Source organism: Anoplophora glabripennis, unplaced genomic scaffold, assembly GCF_000390285.2.
Source record: "Anoplophora glabripennis isolate ALB-LARVAE unplaced genomic scaffold, Agla_2.0 scaffold40, whole genome shotgun sequence".
Classification (NCBI taxonomy): Eukaryota; Metazoa; Arthropoda; class Insecta; order Coleoptera; family Cerambycidae; genus Anoplophora; species Anoplophora glabripennis.
Window position 1 is genome coordinate 1,042,320 of NW_019416268.1, and position 18,894 is coordinate 1,061,213.

At 31.5% G+C, this 18,894-nt stretch overlaps 1 protein-coding gene across 1 annotated transcript in view; it reads left to right on the forward strand.

Annotated features, from left to right (window-relative positions):
• The first annotated feature begins 6,500 nt into the window (after positions 1–6,500).
• Positions 6,501–18,894, forward strand: part of LOC108903219 (dopamine D2-like receptor) — a 47,668-nt gene continuing 35,274 nt past the window's right edge. The window contains 2 exon segments of the mRNA XM_023457327.1: positions 6,501–6,527; positions 11,347–11,474. Of these exon segments, the coding sequence (XP_023313095.1) occupies positions 6,501–6,527; positions 11,347–11,474 (155 nt within the window).

An 18,894-nucleotide genomic window follows, 5' to 3' on the forward strand; every position in this document is an offset into this window, starting at 1 on the left:
GATCTTTGTACAAAACCCGGTGCATACTGATTTGTGAAATGCGATAGATAGACCAGGATTTTCCGTGACACTTGCAGACCCAACAGCAATATTTTCCTTTAATCTGACTGATCGAGTTGAGTTCTTAACATCGTAATCTGCCCTGTACATCCAAAAGCAACTAAATTCACAATTGCTGTACGACAATGTACCTGGTATGGATTTTTCACCAGACTTAATCTATCTTTATAAAATAAATATAAAACTGTACCTTAAAAAATCCACTTTTATGCATAGAGGACATGAACCTCATTCTAATTATTATTAAAGACACCCTAACAGTCCTGAGGTTGAAATTTCGTTATACAATATTTACACTGCAAAATTCTGTTCTGTCTCTAAACAGGAATTGAATTAAATGCGGGAAATCCATTAGGTATGTTGACTTGAACCCAAGTGGACATCTCCAATTTATATTTTACCATTGCTTAAATTAATGTAATTCGGCTGAAAATTTATTAACCCGATTTACGGTAAGCCTCGAACAACGCTTCCTAAGTGCAATATTACATTTACCCTTTTCTTTATTCGGCTTTGAATTATTAAAATGGTCCATATCAAACCATACCCACCGCTCTTGGCTCTCTAGATTAATTCTACCGAAAACAAAAGAGGAGATGAGATAGTGTATTGGTTTTTATTTAAGCCAGAACACTTTTATCATTAATATTAATTAGGAAATAATGTTGATTTCTATATATATAATGTCCCCCCTACGAGGAAGTATACAAATTTAAGGTAACATTTTTTAAATAAAAATAAGCAAAATATTGATTCCAAAATGGGAACCGTTTAATTTGAAATATAGGTCAATGATATTGTGAGAAATAACTACTCTGCTGACGAATGATCTTAGCTGCTTAATAGATATAGTGGGTCTGATTTATTGCTGGACGGGTCTACAACTTCAGAGCATTTTTTTCCCACAATATCATAGTTAAAATCTTCATTCAGCCTAGTGCTTTCATGGTACCTACAGATTAATACGTCGTTCTCTGACAATAGATGCAAAGCAATGTTTTGTGTCAGTAAACACTAAGTAGCAGCTATAATTAAGATGCAACACATTGTGTATGTTAGGTCTCACCCGTATTTAAAATTTACATATACATGTAAGTATAAGGAAGAGATCACACAGCAGGAGTGGATTCTAAATTTTAAAATATTTCCTGAAAGGTAAACTTATCTTAGTTAAAAATTGTTATTAAGAGGGAAGTATTTTTGCGAAAATGTATAACACAATATTTGTTGAGTCATCGATTTCTAATTTAATACTAAACGATTTTTGGTTGTGCAAAATTTAAATGTTATCATTTTTTACCTATTTTATAGTACGTATAGCATCTTTGTATTAAAAAAATTCTATATTTTTTTACGTAACATTATGCCAAATATTGTTGTTTATGTTAATTGTAGCAAACAATGCAAAACTCATTCTCTTTTAAAAACGACGTTCCACTTTTTAGAATTAGACAACCATTTTGTAAATGAACCTATGCATTGAATGTATAATTTTGTAAAGTTACATTTAATAAAATCGCAATCATGTTGAAAATGAATTAAATATGATTTGATGATTATCCAGGTTCAGGATAAATTGGATAAAAATTAGAACAGATAAAAAGTAACTTATGTATTGAAAATTTTAAAGAAATTAGGCAATCAAAAAAGACATGTTAATTATATATATTTACTATACCTTTACCAATTTTTTTGCTTCTAATTGCAAAATATAACAAAAAGTAAGTTTCAGTCTAGACCATGGTACCGCAATTAAAATTTTTACGTTCAAAAAGACAGTTTTCAAAGGAACGTAAATAGTACTTAATTACGTGAGATAAACACTAAGGTCGTCTCGTTTGTTTGTCATCATTTATTAGGGACTGTAACAAAAAACGCAACTCTAATCTACTTGTTCGCGTAAACTGTTCCCGTCTGCCCACAGTCCTCTGCTGAAAAAAAAAACGTTCATGTAAAATTCATATTTACCTGTATGGCTGTTGGGTTACATCGAATTTTCCTCGCTGCCATACCTCAAATATTTAAACGGTAAATTATTACCGTTGTTAGCATTGCTCCAAATGAAAATCAAATTGACACAGGTACCTATGTAGTCCGAAATTCAATTGGGTACGAATCAATAATCAGCTAAATTTGTGACCAGTTTCAACAAGTGCCGCTTTCTACCGGTTGATTAAAAATATTAATAGACCAGGCGGTATCTGTTTTGGTTTGGGTGAATCGTATATCCACGGAGATTTTTGGCTTTTTGGCTTTCAAATATCACTAGAAATGAAAATTTTTCTATGCGCATAAAAAAAACGTGGGCTTAACTTTTGGCGGCACAATATGTTAAAAAAATTCGAAAAATGTCATATTTTTCTTCCTATTTAATTATGTATCTTTTCAAGAGTTGATTTTAGGCGAAAATGGAAGAGGAAAAAAATGTTTGTAATTAAATTTTTTACAATACATGACTGGTTACAAATCGAATGAATCATGATTATTATGGTAAAAATCGAAAAAATCACAAAAATGGGGTTAAAAAACAATACTTTTTAGGGAATTTTTTTGGTGTATTTAAATTGGGTGTAGGACCTTTATACTTGGCTCAAGAAAACTTCATGTTATGTAGAATCATCACACCAAATTTCATCAAAATCGGTTCGATAGATTTTGCATAATAATTTTGCAATCCAGATTTTGAAAAAAAAATTGCAAATTTTCAAAATTTTGCACAGCAAAAACCAAGGCCCTTAGATACTTGAAAATTTAATCACATATAGAAGGGCTCTCAAGCTTTCAAACTTTTTTTGAAAAATTCGAATCCGTCAATTAGGAGAGCTCTGGCGCTTGTTTAAACATTGGTCGAATTTTTGTACTTATAAACAATTAGAACTTTGTGAATATTCAATCAAATCAAATTTTTTAAAGCAGGTTTTAAAAGTTCTTGGAAAGACGCTTCTTTAAAAAAAAACAGATCGATTGATCAATTAGTTACGTAGTTATAGCCGTCATTTACACTAAATGTACTGGGACATCCGGGCTAATTTTTCGAAAAATACCTTTGGTATTCCGAGTACTTACCAGGTCTAAGATTACAATACTTTTCTTCATTGGCAACCTACTTTAAAACGTGTTTAAAGTTATTTATGCAAGCGAGAAATTCAATAAAATCGTACGGGTGGTGGTGGTGGGGGAAGCAGAGAGCGCGGCCGCTTCGGCCTGCTCGAAATTGAATCGGCTATAACTACGTAACTAATTGATCAATCGTTCCTTTTTTTTTTTTTAAAGAAGCGTCTTTCCAAGAACTTTTAAAACCTGCTTTAAAAAATTTGATTTGATTGAATATTCACAAAGTTCTAATTGTTTATAAGTACAAAAATTCGACCAATGTTTAAACAAGCGCCAGAGCTCTCCTAATTGACGGATTCGAATTTTTCAAAAAAAGTTTGAAAGCTTGAGAGCCCTTCTATATGTGATTAAATTTTCAAGTATCTAAGGGCCTTGGTTTTTGCTGTGCAAAATTTTGAAAATTTGCAAATTTTTTTTCAAAATCTGGATTGCAAAATTATTATGCAAAATCTATCGAACCGATTTTGATGAAATTTGGTGTGATGATTCTACATAACATGAAGTTTTCTTGAGCCAAGTATAAAGGTCCTACACCCAATTTAAATACACCAAAAAAATTCCCTAAAAAGTATTGTTTTTTAACCCCATTTTTGCGATTTTTCGATTTTTACAATAGTAATCATGATTCATTCGATTTGTAACTAAACATGTTTTGTAAAAAATTTAATAGCAAACATTTTTTTCCTCTTCCATTTTCGCCTAAAATCAACTCTTGAAAAGATACATAATTAAATAGGAAGAAAAATATGACATTTTTCGAATTTTTTTAACATATTGTGCCGCCAAAAGTTAATCTCCGTGGATATACGATTCACCCAAATATGGCTTTTTGAAACAAATACCGTCTGAACTATAAGGAGGTTTATCTGATTTGGAATTGACGAACAAATATTCTCAAAAAAATTAATATCAGCTTATTAATATGAAGAAAATCCTCAAAAATTATGAGTAGTTTGGATACCTAAGAGACGAGATATTAATAAAATAATTTTTCACGATTTAGTACAGAGTCTTATAAGAATGCAGATTTTTTTTGTCTTTCCGCTTAGAATGCGCAATAATTGACGAACAGTTTCCACAGCAACTTGTATAAACGGTAAACCGATATCTAAGGAACCGTTTGACAGCTTGTAGAAATCGATTAGGTACTTGTAAGATACATAATTTATAATAATTCTCCTTTAAACTGCTGTCGTTGACTAACTTATCCTCCATATTATGCGTGATAGCGGCAACACCGCGGTCTCGATGTAGCGTATTATTTGAAATTCGCAGGTGTCCAAATGTAAAGGTGGTGGTGGTGGTGGTGGTGGATGATCGTTTCTATCTTTAGTAAATCTTATATAGCTCACTTTTGTCAGTTACATTGTAAACAGGAAAATTTATCTTGAAGAATTTCTATTTATTGGATTTTGTTTGCTTTATTCTCCAAGGCACCGTGATGTAATACTGTACTTTCCATATTTACATTTGACTGTACACCAACAAACTTCGCTTTATTATCGTTAATCTCATATTTCAGCAAGATCCTTTTGTTTTACATGTTTGTTTAATTTGGTGTTCACAGTGTGGGAGCATGGAGATTTTATGTTGTTTATGCTTTGTGCAGAAATATGGAAAACAGGTTCTAAAATGTATTGTATAATGTTTATAAATAAATCTTTGTAGATTTACCACAAATGTATTTAATATTTATCAAACAAATTCACAAATGCTTTACATGAGAATTATTAAACTATCTCTAAATTAACTATTAGTTAATTTAGTTAACTATTAGTTAACTTCGTTCATTTATTATCGTAGACAAAATTGCGATGCAAAAATGTAACAATGACAACCCTTACTTCTCAAGAATATATACAATACATATACGATAGTGTATTTATAGATACATTGCTGATACACAAGCATCAACATGATTACTGTCTGTCAGTTAAATCGAGGAAAATCGTGTGGAAGGAATCGACCGACAACTTGCTTATTTACGTCTCTGTAGATGCTTTTGCTTTATTTGTGCGGGCGTAATGAAGTTAACTCTAACGCGGCTATATTCTGCAAATTAAAAGTTGATTATAATATCACGAGCATTAAACATAAACTTGAAACGTTCAAAGAGAATGAGTTTATGTATAGCAGAGCGTTTTGAACCCGTTTGTGGAGGTCATAAAGAATTTAAGACAATTTGTTATTGAGTGACTCTCTTGTCTGTTGTTCCGGGATATAAGGGAACCTCAGGGGGCATTAGCAGGCTAAAGGACGACTTTATCGTTTCTTATTCAGTCTGGAGAGAAACAAAAGTCCCTTAATGTAAAAATGTGGGAGTTAATAGCCGCTTCCACTGTTAAAGGATTTTGTGCAAATGGACAGTAATGGCGATCCTCTCCACCTCGGAAGGCATTAGTGCAATGAATTTTTCGGCTAGATTTCACAGTTAATAACTAAAAGAACAAAAAGTACCAAGCGATCAAAAAAGAGGTTTTGTAAATTGTGTTTCTGCTGAACAAAACTTTGGGTTACCTTTTGTTAGCCTAATTTAATAATTCGGAAGCTATTACAAGATAATTTTTATTGTTTATTATTCACTGCTCGTGAAAGGTTTTTATTACTCTTTTTCTGAATTCTTTGTAAACGTGTCGAATCAGTCTTTAAAAATGCGGGTCCATAGACAGTATCGCATGATATGCTTGGAATATCTCAAACTTTCATCAAACCACAGACCTAAGTTTTTACATTCATTAGTAATTTTTATAGACTCATTTGCTATTTNCTGTTGAAAACATAAGAGGTAAGCCATCTCAGTAGGTTACCATGCACACCAATTTCAGACAATTTAGATATAAGTATATTATGATTAATTTTATCGAATGCTTTGCTAAAATCGGTATACACGGCATCCACCTGAATCTGGCTATCCATAGCACTTGTAATATATTGGGAGTATATTACTAAATTGGATTCGATAGATCTATGTGGAAAGAATCCATGTTGCTCAATAATTATAGACGATTTAACCGCGCTAAGTAAATGCTTATAACATATACGTTCAAAAATTTTACTAAGAATATTTAATTTACTAATTGGCCGATAGTTGGAAACTTCGTTTTTATCACCTTTTTTGTAAATAGGAATCACAAAAGCTTGCTTCCATGTGTCAGGAAAATCTCCTTCTTCAAGAGACTTGTTGACAAAGTGAGAGGGTTACAAAGGGAATCTGCACATTTTTTATAAAAAAAATTGAGGGAATACCGTCGGGTCCGGCCCCTTTGTTTTCCTCCAGTTCAATTAAAGTATTTAATACTTCGTCTCTTGTTACAATTACCACCAATATGTCTAGTAAGGAAGATGAGTGGGGAGTAACTCTTGAAGGTTCATTAACAAGCTGTTCCAAATTGTAAGAATCTAAAAGATTATGAAAATAAATTGATACCATAGCTATTCGATACTAAAAGATTAAGATTAAAATCTCCCCCGAAAATTATGTTTTCAGCTTGAGGTAACAAAAAGGATAAAGACTTATCTAATAAATCTGAACTAAGTAGTAATTTAGCTTTAGGTGGTTTATAGATAACACCAAAAATTTTGCGTTTACCTGTATAATTAATTGAAATCCACATTTGCTCAAAATCTACACTAATATTTGCAACAAAGGGAATTTCTAACAAAAAATCCCACGCCACCACCTCTGCCCTGCCGGTCGGCTCTTAAAAATACATAATTTGGAATGTTGATATGATCAGTGTTTACATCAGGTGTGGTCCACGTTTCAGACACAGCAGTTTGAGTTTTTTCTTATTATTCTGACGTAGAGAATCCATTCCTAGAGTTTGGTGCGATCCTTCCGACTCACCCTGTATAAAAGTGTCCCATTGAATAAGCAACATTTTGTTGTTTATCTTCAAAACGCAATAAAGTTTCCTAAAACATAGGTCTTTACAGTTTCTTTCTATCAAGAAAGATAAATCAGACAAGGGAGCTGGAATGTTATGTGAATTGTCCTGTACATGTCATTGCATTTCTGTATTTTTTTTATATAAAAACTCTTGCAAATGTGTAAAATTCAACATAAATTTCCATAATCTTATCGGCGTAGTTTCGAGAGCATCATATAAGAGCGAACGCGTTCGGAAGCGCTCTCTATCCTCATACTAATGTATCCAGAAGTTAGGTCCAAGTAAATAAATCCTATCAAGCGGAGTTAAATCTTCCAGACGTAATTTCGTGCTCTCTCCCGCTACTTTTGGGACGTGCAGGAACCGCAGAAGGCATTAATAAATTAAGGGGCGACTTTATCGTTTTTATTCAGTGCCGACGAGCAACAGATACCCCATAATGCGGCCGGCCAGGAAGTTGGGTGCTAATTATTCCTCTATTATTAAACCGTGATTTATAATGGATGCATCGCGACGCACGGCGCTTAATAGCCCTCGAGTCGGTCCTAACTTTGCCAGTTACACACGAGGTGGCTGAACTAAAAGCGAATGTATGTTGGACGGCTAATTTTGTTATTTACGAGTGGGAGCGCACGCTGACAAAAAAATAATTTAATTGTTGTTGTCTATTCTGCGTTCGCAGGCGTTTAATGTTGTTCGTATTTCGGTTCGTGGATCTCTGTGAGAGTGAGCGAGAAGGAATTTGACGAAAGGAGACGAATCCTGTTATCCTGCTGGCTAAATGTAACTACTAGAACTAATGGAAAAAAGTTCTGTATATGTTCATGCAGTGGGGTGTCATCTTTTTAGATATTAACAGAAAATGAAACACTGTGATAAAAAAACTTGACCTATATTGTTTATACAGGGTGTTCCACCTAAGAGGGATTCTTCTATAACTCTGCAACTGTAAAATTTATAAAAAAATGGTTTTAATAAAAGTTGCCTGGAATCATGTGGGCATGTAAAGAAAATATTTTTAGCTTTACAGGATGTTTCATTTCGTTTGGGCGCTACATAAATATGTTCTTTTAAATGGAATACCCTGTATTATTACATTTTTGAAATCCTTGGATAATATTAGGTAGAGTTTAATAAATGTACATGGTGTTTAAAACTTACCGCTTTCGAGATAATCAGTTCTTTTTGAAAAAAATCACAATTTCAGCTCTCTGAATGAGGCTAGATAGCGTCTAAATCGTAAGAGTTAGAAACCTGCAGTTTTCACAGTTCATTTTGGCATAAATTACTCTATCTTGTCATCTGTGAGCAAAACGTGTACGTTATTCAGACTCGGAAATACTGAGAGCTACATTTAATAATCTTACGAGTTGAAAAACTTTTTTTTTTCAGAGGAATGACTCATATTAACTGTCATGGGTGAATGCAAAATTGAATGCCCTTTCGGCTGATTTAAGGTTGTCCATACATGGGTATATCTAACAGTTTTCCAGAAGAATCAGGTTCTTTTCTAAAGTCCGAAAAAGTAGCTATGTAACACCGTCCAGAAGGTCTTGCAAAACTACTTTTCTCTCACATTTTATCAGGCCTGGGACTGATAGTGTCAATATTTACTGGCATGTTTAAAACGTGACTTGACAAACAAAAGTAAACTACTAACGACAACTAAAACAAAACGCTAAACGAAACAAACTGAAACTCGGATTACCACAAGGAGAAGAACACTTAGACCGCTGATTTATTATATATAACAATATTAAATTGTTTACATGGCCCACATGATTCCAGACAACTTTTACTAAAACCATTTTTTTTTAATTTTACAGTTACAGAATTACAGAAGAATCCCTCTTAGGTGGGACACCCTTTATGGGAATTTTTTTAAGTATGTATGCCGCGTCCTTTCTTGAAATACGTTTAAACCCTGAAATATGGAAGATATTGATTTACCTTATTAAATAGGTTTTATTATTGGTCAATACTGCTTCCGTTAGTACGACCAATGTATATTTGATTACATTTTTAGTACAATACTGTGTCGGTTTAATAATATCTGCATTAGTGATCTTATTTCTCCCTTTCCAAGAGAAGACAAATAATTATAGTCAACCTTATACGTATCCACTAAAAAGTATAAGAAACAGTTTTATTTAAACATTTAAAATCATTAATCACTTGATCACTGGTTTGGAGAATAGATATTAAATCAATTTAATTTTGATGAAAATATCGTTAAATGAAAAAATTATTATCAACACAAGTAGTCGACTATTAAAGTGCACCGTTTCTTAAAACTGTTGTCCGTTTACATTATGTTTATTACATTGTTATCGGCTTTCTATTCTTTTATCGAATATAGTATTACTATTTTCGGACCTAGAGAACGTATGCGATGTGTTCTTTCTTCAGTTTCAGTTATGGTGATATGTCAATAAATTAGTAGGTATAATACAGTGATTCGATCACAAGGAGAGGGAAAAAACAAACTTAATTTACGATACTCCGACATACTCAATCGGCGTTCCTGCTAATTTAGTTTAACGAGTTCGGAATTGGAAATGCTGAATCTGGAATGGGTTTGCAACTGTTGGAAGTTGTACCTATTAGTCGAATGAAGAAGGCATGTTGAAAACAAATTCTATACTTAGTGGTTACGTAGAATGTAACTGCATGCATGAAACTGAATTGGAATTCTCTCATTTTATATCTTTGTATCTGATAACTTAGGATTCAACAACTAAAGGTCATTATGATTTTTCAAATCGAAATTGAAATTTGATAGTATAAATACCTTGCTGATGCTTATTTATATTGATAGATGCACAGAAAATTTATAATTGGACTGACCTACTAAATTCCCAGAAGTAAACCCTATAAAAAAAGCCTGTATCGGGTGTGTTTAAAACCAAAACAACTTAGTCTTTTGACAAATGCAATCCCAAGTAAAACATGTTTTTCTTCAGATTTTCCGAAGTTAGATATACTATTAAATAGGCAAATGCATTTTTGCAATAGATTCGTTCAATAATAAAATTAATTTATAACTTTTGTTCCGATAGCTCAATGCGCAATTAACTATTGTCTCAAGTTATTTATTTGTGATATGTATAGTTTTAGTTTTTCCTTGTTTATAGGTACTTTTCTAAAAAAAACAAATAATAATTCAAGGAACTTCTGCGCCAAAATTTAAGTGTTATTTTTATCAAATTATTTTTGCTTGAATTGAAGACTGGTGGAAGAAAATATTTCACTTATTCCGTGCTGTAGATTAGCGCAACAACGGGACAAATAACGTGTAACTTATCATGTTTCTGTACCACATATGCCTTGGTTTTTAGCACTTGATATTTGTTCTGTCAGTTTATTTTACATATTGTTATTTTTGTCTATGGAAGAAAGTTTTGTATGTTATTTATTGACATCTATTTTCCGGCACTAAGTTTTCATTAATTATTTTAAAGTACACATTGTTGAACAAAAATTCAGATCTTTTCGGCATTAACTAACTATGATGTATACTTTCTAAATATTAACTTAAAAAAATATGCTAAATCAGCCCATTAAGGAGTGTGCTGTGCAGATTCAATCGAGTTGAATACGAATCTCTATTAAACTCAAAATTATTTATTTAATGAGATTTGGGAGTGGAGAATATAGATTTCATGTTGTAACGAGAGCTAACGTTTTAGCAGCGAGAGCTTTTAATTTTAAATGAACATTTAACTTAATTACCTCTATATAACGTCTGTCATTTTAAAATTCCATCCGTTTTTAATCAAATATGCCATTCTGCGGTAATCCGTTTACAATTAATAATGTTCCCCTGATTGGTTTGTTTTATTTTTCAGGTACATACAAAAGGTTCGCTTTGTATTTATAATTGAAAACACAATAAAAAAGAGGTGAATAACGAGCGTGTCATTGAAATATATTCTCTTTACATTGACTTTATTAACACATGTTTAGCAAACAATAATGTGGGAAACAACTATTCTGCGCACTGAAGTCCCCTCCAGCGTTGAATTACATCCACAATATCTAGTAAACCGCCAAGACCATTGATCAGTAGAATCATCGGATATAGACCGATTTGAAACTTATTAATTCTCAGCCAATCAGTATGATTAGATGAGACAACCAACGAATGAAGCAGTGCTTGGCACTTCCTGCCAGAGAGCGATCTGCTAATCTGTAATGCAGTACTTGATGTAACTACTGTTCTCAGAGTAGGTGTTTCCCAAACATTAAAAAACAACATCCTTTGTAGAAATTACAGTCTTAGTTTTTGTTTCTTTTTCAGGTGAACGGAACATGGGCTTTGCCTGGATTCGTTTGTGATTTTTACATTGCCATGGATGTGACGTGTTCGACATCTTCCATATTTAATCTGGTGGCAATTTCTATCGATAGGTAAGTCTTAAGAAACATGCAGTTATACAGGGTGTCTCACGGTGACGGCCCAATAGAATTATTTCAGATACTACTTCGACTTGAATTTAGAAAATTTGGGATACCGGGTTTCGGGCATGCCCTTCTCAACTAAAATAATGGCGTCCACGTACCACTTCCGGTTATAACGAAAGTCGCCATCAACTTGCTTATTTTAAATGGAACACCCTATATATTATTGCAATTTTGGATTCTACGTGTTATTTCAGGTGTGGACTTCTATGAAGTTTCCCTATGTCTAAAATTAACCGTTTTCGAGATATTTAATTTTTTTCAAAAGAACGGAGAGAAATAGTGGCTAGCTTCAAACCATGTGTATTTTATAGTCACAAAAATAAAGCAACAATATTTATAGGGGGGATAGTTAGACCCTTAAGCTTCCCATCCATACTTTCAAAGTGGCTTAATTACATACAGGGTGCTAGAAATTTAATGCCGAGTTTAAAACATTCATTCAAACCTTCATAAGTCGGTTTTTTTAAATGGAACACCCTGTATGTTTTTCTATATTCTGATACACAATTTTATTCTCTTTCGAACGGTATCATTGTTCCCTATACCTTCTAGTTTTTAAGTTATCTACTATTTTTTGTGTAATCACCTAAAATCATGTAATTTCTTGGGAGGATAGCTGTGGAATTTTTAGCAAAACTCTTGCAGTGACAGTGTAATTTAGTGTGTATAAAATATGGAAAACAATACTTATTCAAATGCTGATATTTTAAATTTATTATTCATTCACGGACGTTGCAATGGGATTATAAGTAGAACATGTACAGTTTTTAATAAGACATAGCCAAATTTGCCACCAATGATTAAGAAAAATTCAGCAAATCAACTAGAGTATGGTCGAATTTGTGGAGAAAGAATTTAACCAAAACCAATGACTTCAAATGAAGATAATATAATAAATATGTGCTAGCCTATTTTAATGTTCATCCAGAATCCTCAACTCGTGCCGCAGAGTATGATTTAGGCATTTCACGAGCGTCCATTCACAGGATGCTAAGACAAATTTAAGCTACTTTCTGCACTTCATCCGGGTGACGCCGTGCAACGTGTACAATTTTGTGAAACGATGTTAGTGCGATACCAAGAAGATCCACAATTTTTGCAACATATTATATGGACAGACGAGTCAAAATTTACGAGAGAAGGTATTTTTAATAGACATAATACTAATTAGTGGTCATCTGAAAATCCTCATGTTATCCGAGAAAGAAACTTTCAAAATAAATTTAGCGTAAATGTTTTTTGTGTAATTAAAGATAACCAAATTTCTTATCTACGAAGAAAATTTAAATGCCGCCAGATATCTCAATATTTTGCAAACGGTTGTGGCAGATTTTTTAGATAATATACCTTTAGACCAACTGAGGAAGTGTTGGTATCAATTAGACGGAGCTCCACCTCACTGTCACAAACAAATCGATCAATAGCTGACTGAAATGTTTGAAGATAGATGGATGAGACGCCATTAGATTTTTATGTTTGGGAGTAATAAAGCAAAAAGTTTATTCTACACCCGTTGCTTCAAAAGAGGATTTGATTGCTCGAATACGGAGAGCGTTCCATGAATTGCCTGCAGCTGAAATAGCAAAAGCGGTGACTGATGGTGTTATCTCTAGAATCCACAAGTGCTTAGCTGTTAATGGGGGTCATATTGAACACTTATGACTTTTTTAAGTCATTTTTTTTTATCTTAGTGCATTATTATTATTATCAACATACATAATTAAAATTGTGTATGTATGAAGTTGATTTTTTAGAATTCTTCTTAACTTTATTCTGCTCATTGGTGGAAAATTGGGATGTCTCATTAAAAACTGTAAATGTTCTGCTTAGAAACCCATTGCAATGTCTGTGAATAAATAATAATAAATAACTAGTGATAGTTCAGTTGTTTGTTTTGAAGTTTTGCTAAAAATTCCACAGCTATCCTCGCAAGAAATTATATGATTTTAGGTGATTACACAAAAAATAGTAGATAATTTAAAAACTAGGAGAGATAGGTATAGGGAACCCTGATACCATTCGAAAGAGAATAAAATTGTGTATCAGAATATAGAAAAACATACAGGGTGTTCCATTTAAAAAAACCGACTTATGAAGGTTTGAAATTAACTAAACTCGGCATTAAATTTCTAACACTCTGTATGCAATTAAGCCACTTTTAAAGTAGGGATGGGAACCTTAGGGGGTCTAGCTATCCCCCCTATAAATATTGTTGCTTTATCTTATTATCAAATACACACGGTTTGAAGTTAGTCACTGTTTCTCTCCATTTTTTGAAAAATATTAAATATCTCGAAAACGGTTAATTTTAGGAATAGGGAAACTTCATAAAAGTCCACATAAAATAACACGTAGAATCCAAAATTGCAATAATATATAGGGTATTCCACTTAAAATAAGCAAGTTGATGGCGACTTCCGGTATAACCGGAAGTGGTACGTGGACGCCATTATTTTAGTTGAGAAGGGCATGCCCGAAAACCCGGTACCTCAAATTTTTAAAATTCAAATTGAAGTAGTCTCTGAAATAATTCTAATGGGCCGGCACCGTGAGACACCCTGTATGTTATCTCTGTTTATTTGAGTATTTTATCACCTGTGGAAAAAACGAATCAATAATGAAATATACCGGTGCATCGAAAGAGCACTAAAGAATTATTTTATGACACTATGCTTGCTTAGCCAAATATTGCTTGGAATTGTAGAGTTCTATGTTACAATCTTCCAGAAAAAGGTAATTAACTATAAAGTCTTATTGAACTGTAAATTTGATTCCAATTAGATATTATTTCTTTTACTTTGTAAGAAACTCCGCAGGGTTCAGTGACAATACATACAATTGTAACAATTTACAAAAAAAAATTATGTAATTACATACCAACTACAAAAGCGTATTAAAACCACAATGAAATTGCTGTACAATATCGGTACCAAATACCATTTTACGAAGTAATTTGGCGAACTTTCACTATAATTCCAACAGAATCTGTGCGCCAATATAATATTCTATTATTATTTCAATTTCGGGCATTGAATTTTAAAATTAGGTCCTTCATTAATTAACATCCATTTTGAAATTAATTTATTACCTACAGGTATTTGGACAACGTAATGATTTCGATAGAATTAATGTCAAATTACTGATATGGGTCGATAATGTTTGCAGGACCGGACTACCCATTGCGTTTAAATTGATAGAATAGATAGATTAAATTATATATATGGGGCATTCCACGCCAAATCGGACGGTTCGAAAAATTAAAATTTTCGATTTCCTTAATTTTTTTTTATATTTTTTAGTACCCCTCAAAAAATCCTTTCTGGTATATTTTCAGATTTTTTTGATTACTTGTTCAAAAGTTATAAAATTTTCAAAAAAAACGCTCTTTTTTGGTTTTTTGGTCATAACTTTCTTAATAATGGTCCAAATTAAAGCTTTTTTTTATAAAAATCTTTGTTTTTAGATGGCCTTTACAGATAAAAATACAAAAAAAATATTCAAAGTGTTTTTGATTAAGATTTTTGAGTTTGAAATTTTAAATCGTATTTTTGAGTCTTTCGATTTTTGTGAAAATATTTTATTTCAAACTACTATTCTTTTAACAACTTTTAGGACCGGTCCGGTCATGGGCCCTCCATAATTACTATTTTTTTTTGATTTTTGAAAATTAAAAAAAATATCTATATAAATCATAAGTACTGATTTTTGTCACTGTCTACTTTCTTTTTACTTATTTTAAATTAATTTGAATACTTTTTAATTATTAATAGGTGTTTAAAATCAATAATTAAACGTTGTCTATTTATAAACAATTATAACAAACGTGTTTATTTATTTTCGTGTTCTTTTAAAAATTATTTTATCAATGCTATTTTTTGTTGCAAAGTATTTTTTTTATTTAAATAATAGTATCTTTATGAATTTCTATCCAATTTAAAAAGAGTCGCACATCTTATGAATATTGCTGTCAAATTTTCAGCTGAGAAACACTATTTAGATGCAAAAAATATTAGATTTGCGTTACAATACAGCCAAACCCAAACAAACCCAAAATTTCATTCAATCATTCCAAGGAACAAAATATTATTTTGTAAACTAGAATACTCCTTACCTAATATATTTCCATTGCTCCTTAGAATGATTGAATGAAATTTTTGGGTCCCTATATTGTATCGCAAATTTAATTTTTCTTTTGCATCTAAATAGTGTTTCTCAGGTGAAAATTTGACATCAATAATAATCATAAGATGTGCGACTCTTTTTAAATAGAATAGAAATTCATAAAGATACTATTATTTAAATAAAAAAAAATACTTTGCAACAAAAAAAAAATTATAAAATAATTTTGCAACAATTTTTAAAAGAACACGAAAATAAATAAAAACGTTTGTTATCATTGTTTATAAATAGACTACGTTTACTTATTGATTTTAAACACCTATTAATAATTAAAAAGTATTAATATTAATTTAAAATAAGTAAAAAAGGGTATACAAAAATCGGTACTTATAATGATTTATAGAGAAAAATTTTGTTTTAAATTTCAAAAATCAAAAAAAAAAAAGTAATTATGGAGGGCCCACGACCGGACCGGTCCTAAAAGTTGTTAAAAGAATAGTAGTTTGAAATAGAAAATTTTCACAAAAATCGAAAGATACACTCACTTTCAAAAACACGATTTAAAATTTTAAACTTAAAAATCTTAATCAAAAACACTTTGAATATTTCTTTTGTATTTTTATCTGTAAAGGCCATCTAAAAACAAATATTTTTATAAAAAAAAGCTTTAATTTGGACCATTATTAAGAAAGTTATGATCAAAAAACCAAAAAAAGAGCGTTTTTTTTGAAAATTTTATATCTTTTGAACAAGTAATCAAAAAAAATCTGAAAATTTACCAGAAAGGCTTTTTTGAGGGGTACTAAAAAATATAAAAAAATTAAGGAAATCGAAAATTTAAATTTTTCGAACCGTCCGATTTGGCGTGGAACGCCCCATATAAAAAACTAATAAATACTTGCAAGTATTAAGTAGAAGTAAAAACTCGATTTTATATGTATAATTTAAACAAAGCAGTAAAAGTAATACCAATAATAGAATAATATATTCTGGTTCTTTTCCAACTGACCTATCCCATAGTTGGTTTAATATTTAATATCAGGGTCTACAAAAACTAAAACCATCAAAACTTTTTTTATATTAATGGTATCAAGTAAGAAAAGAATGAACAAATCCTGATTTTGATAAAAAGGTGCCGACATGTTGAGAATTGGCAGTTGACAAACAACAAATTTTTTAATACAAAGCATGTACTATGCTTTATTAAGTACAAAACAGGACATTCAGTTGTTTTTCTTTTACCTCTACTGTTTACACCTTCTGCACTGAAACGTTTCTTTAACAAGATCTATTACCACAGTCTTCTACTACTGGACTGACTGCTTCCGTTCAAAAAATATTAACATATGGGGTAGAGACGTCTGGCATGGCAATTTTGATACAATTAGAAACGAATTATAGTTATAATTCTAGACCAAATCTCTATCTCAATCTTCCCAAATCTTGGGTAGAAGTTTTCTGGTATTTTTAAACAGATGATGTAAAGATTTTTTACCGTTGAGTTTATTGCCGACTGAAAGCTGCTTGAGGAGTGCGCTCAGTTTTAAATATTTCACAATATCTATATTATTATGGATACTAAAAGTATTTCTCAGCATTGAGTATTGTATACAATTTTTGAATTTTTGCACCGAGTCTTCCAAAATAAGTTTTTAATGAGTTTCGGAAAACGAGTTTGAGTTTTGGTCTCCATTACATTCCAAAAAGGATTATAAGCGCGTTGGCTTTTTGACGTTTTCCATAATAAATTCAATATTGCCAAGTTTGCTGCTTCTATCGCATTTGCAGGTATCAGATCTATATAATATCACCATCATAATCTATATTAATTATAAGAGAATTATCCCGTACAATTGCTGACAGGTTAATGACATTCCAATAGTCCCTTCATAAATGAGTACAAGCCACGAGTTTAGGCAACCAATATTGCACGACCGTTACTGTTAACTAAAAGCCTTAGGGGTGTTTAGTTCAACCTTAGTGTTACTAATATTAAGGATTCGTTTACAACGAACAATGACAAACCGTTACTGCTACGCTCGAGATAATGTGACCGATGATTCGTTAAATAAAATCTTCTGAAAAATTACACTAATCACCAGCTGGTTGTGTTTTAATGTAATCTCGATTTCATTGTTTTAGTAATTTTTATTTTTTTCGAAATATAATTGAAAATGTGATTGAAATATGGTTATTACAGTTTTATTTATTAAGGCTTTGCATCTGTAATATTCCTCAAACCTTGTGGTGTGGATAATATTCATAGGTCTAGTATTTATAGCTTTCCAAATTGATTTAATATCTCTCTATAGGATCAATATGCACCTTTTTCTCGACTAATCAGTGGGGTTATGCAAAATTTTATGATTCCAACAATTCATTAAGTATTCCTGAAATTATTAATTGTTCGTATTGATATTAATTAGTAATTATTGGTAGATATTGCACATGTTCGTTATACCTTATTATATTAGCTATTTTAGTATATTTTATGTAGAACGTATTAAAACAAGAATATGGTTAAACTATTAACACTGAAATTTAATACATTTGCAGTACATAAATAGGATATTTTCATTACTAAACGCGTTATCTCGAAAACGTTTCATTTTATCTATACAAACAAGTACACCTATTTCACTTCACATAAAAGAGTATGATCCTAAAAATTAAAAAAATTAAAAAGATAGTATACATATACAGGGTGGTCCCGAGGTAATGGGCCAAAATTCATGGTAGATTCCCAAAGGAAAAATATTACGATTTAGCAGAACTTACCTTAGTCAAAAAGTTGATAGTTAAAGAGATACAGGGTGTTAAATGTAAAATATTATTTTAGTTTATTTCCATTTATTTCTTAATAAATGCAAATATCTACACAAAATTTTGGGGTTTGGGGTTCATTGGATAGAGGAATTGAAATTTGTTCACATTTAGGTTATAGTTCATAGAGCGCGCCAGCTGCCGTAAATTGAAGGTGTTGGAAATGACATAACTTTTTTGTACTTAAAGGTATCTCATCTTTGGTATCAAATTCTTATTTTTCAACTTTTTTTACACAAAAAAGGTAGACTTTATGAAAATAGCTGTCTCGCACCGATTTCGAGATTTTGGCTTTGAAACTTCCAATGCTAATAGTGGATAATGAAATAATTAAAATAATTTAGAAATGTCAAAAGCAAGGGTTTATTTAGAATTAAATATTGTAATGCACAGTAAAATAGTAAACATTAGTAAAAAATATGCC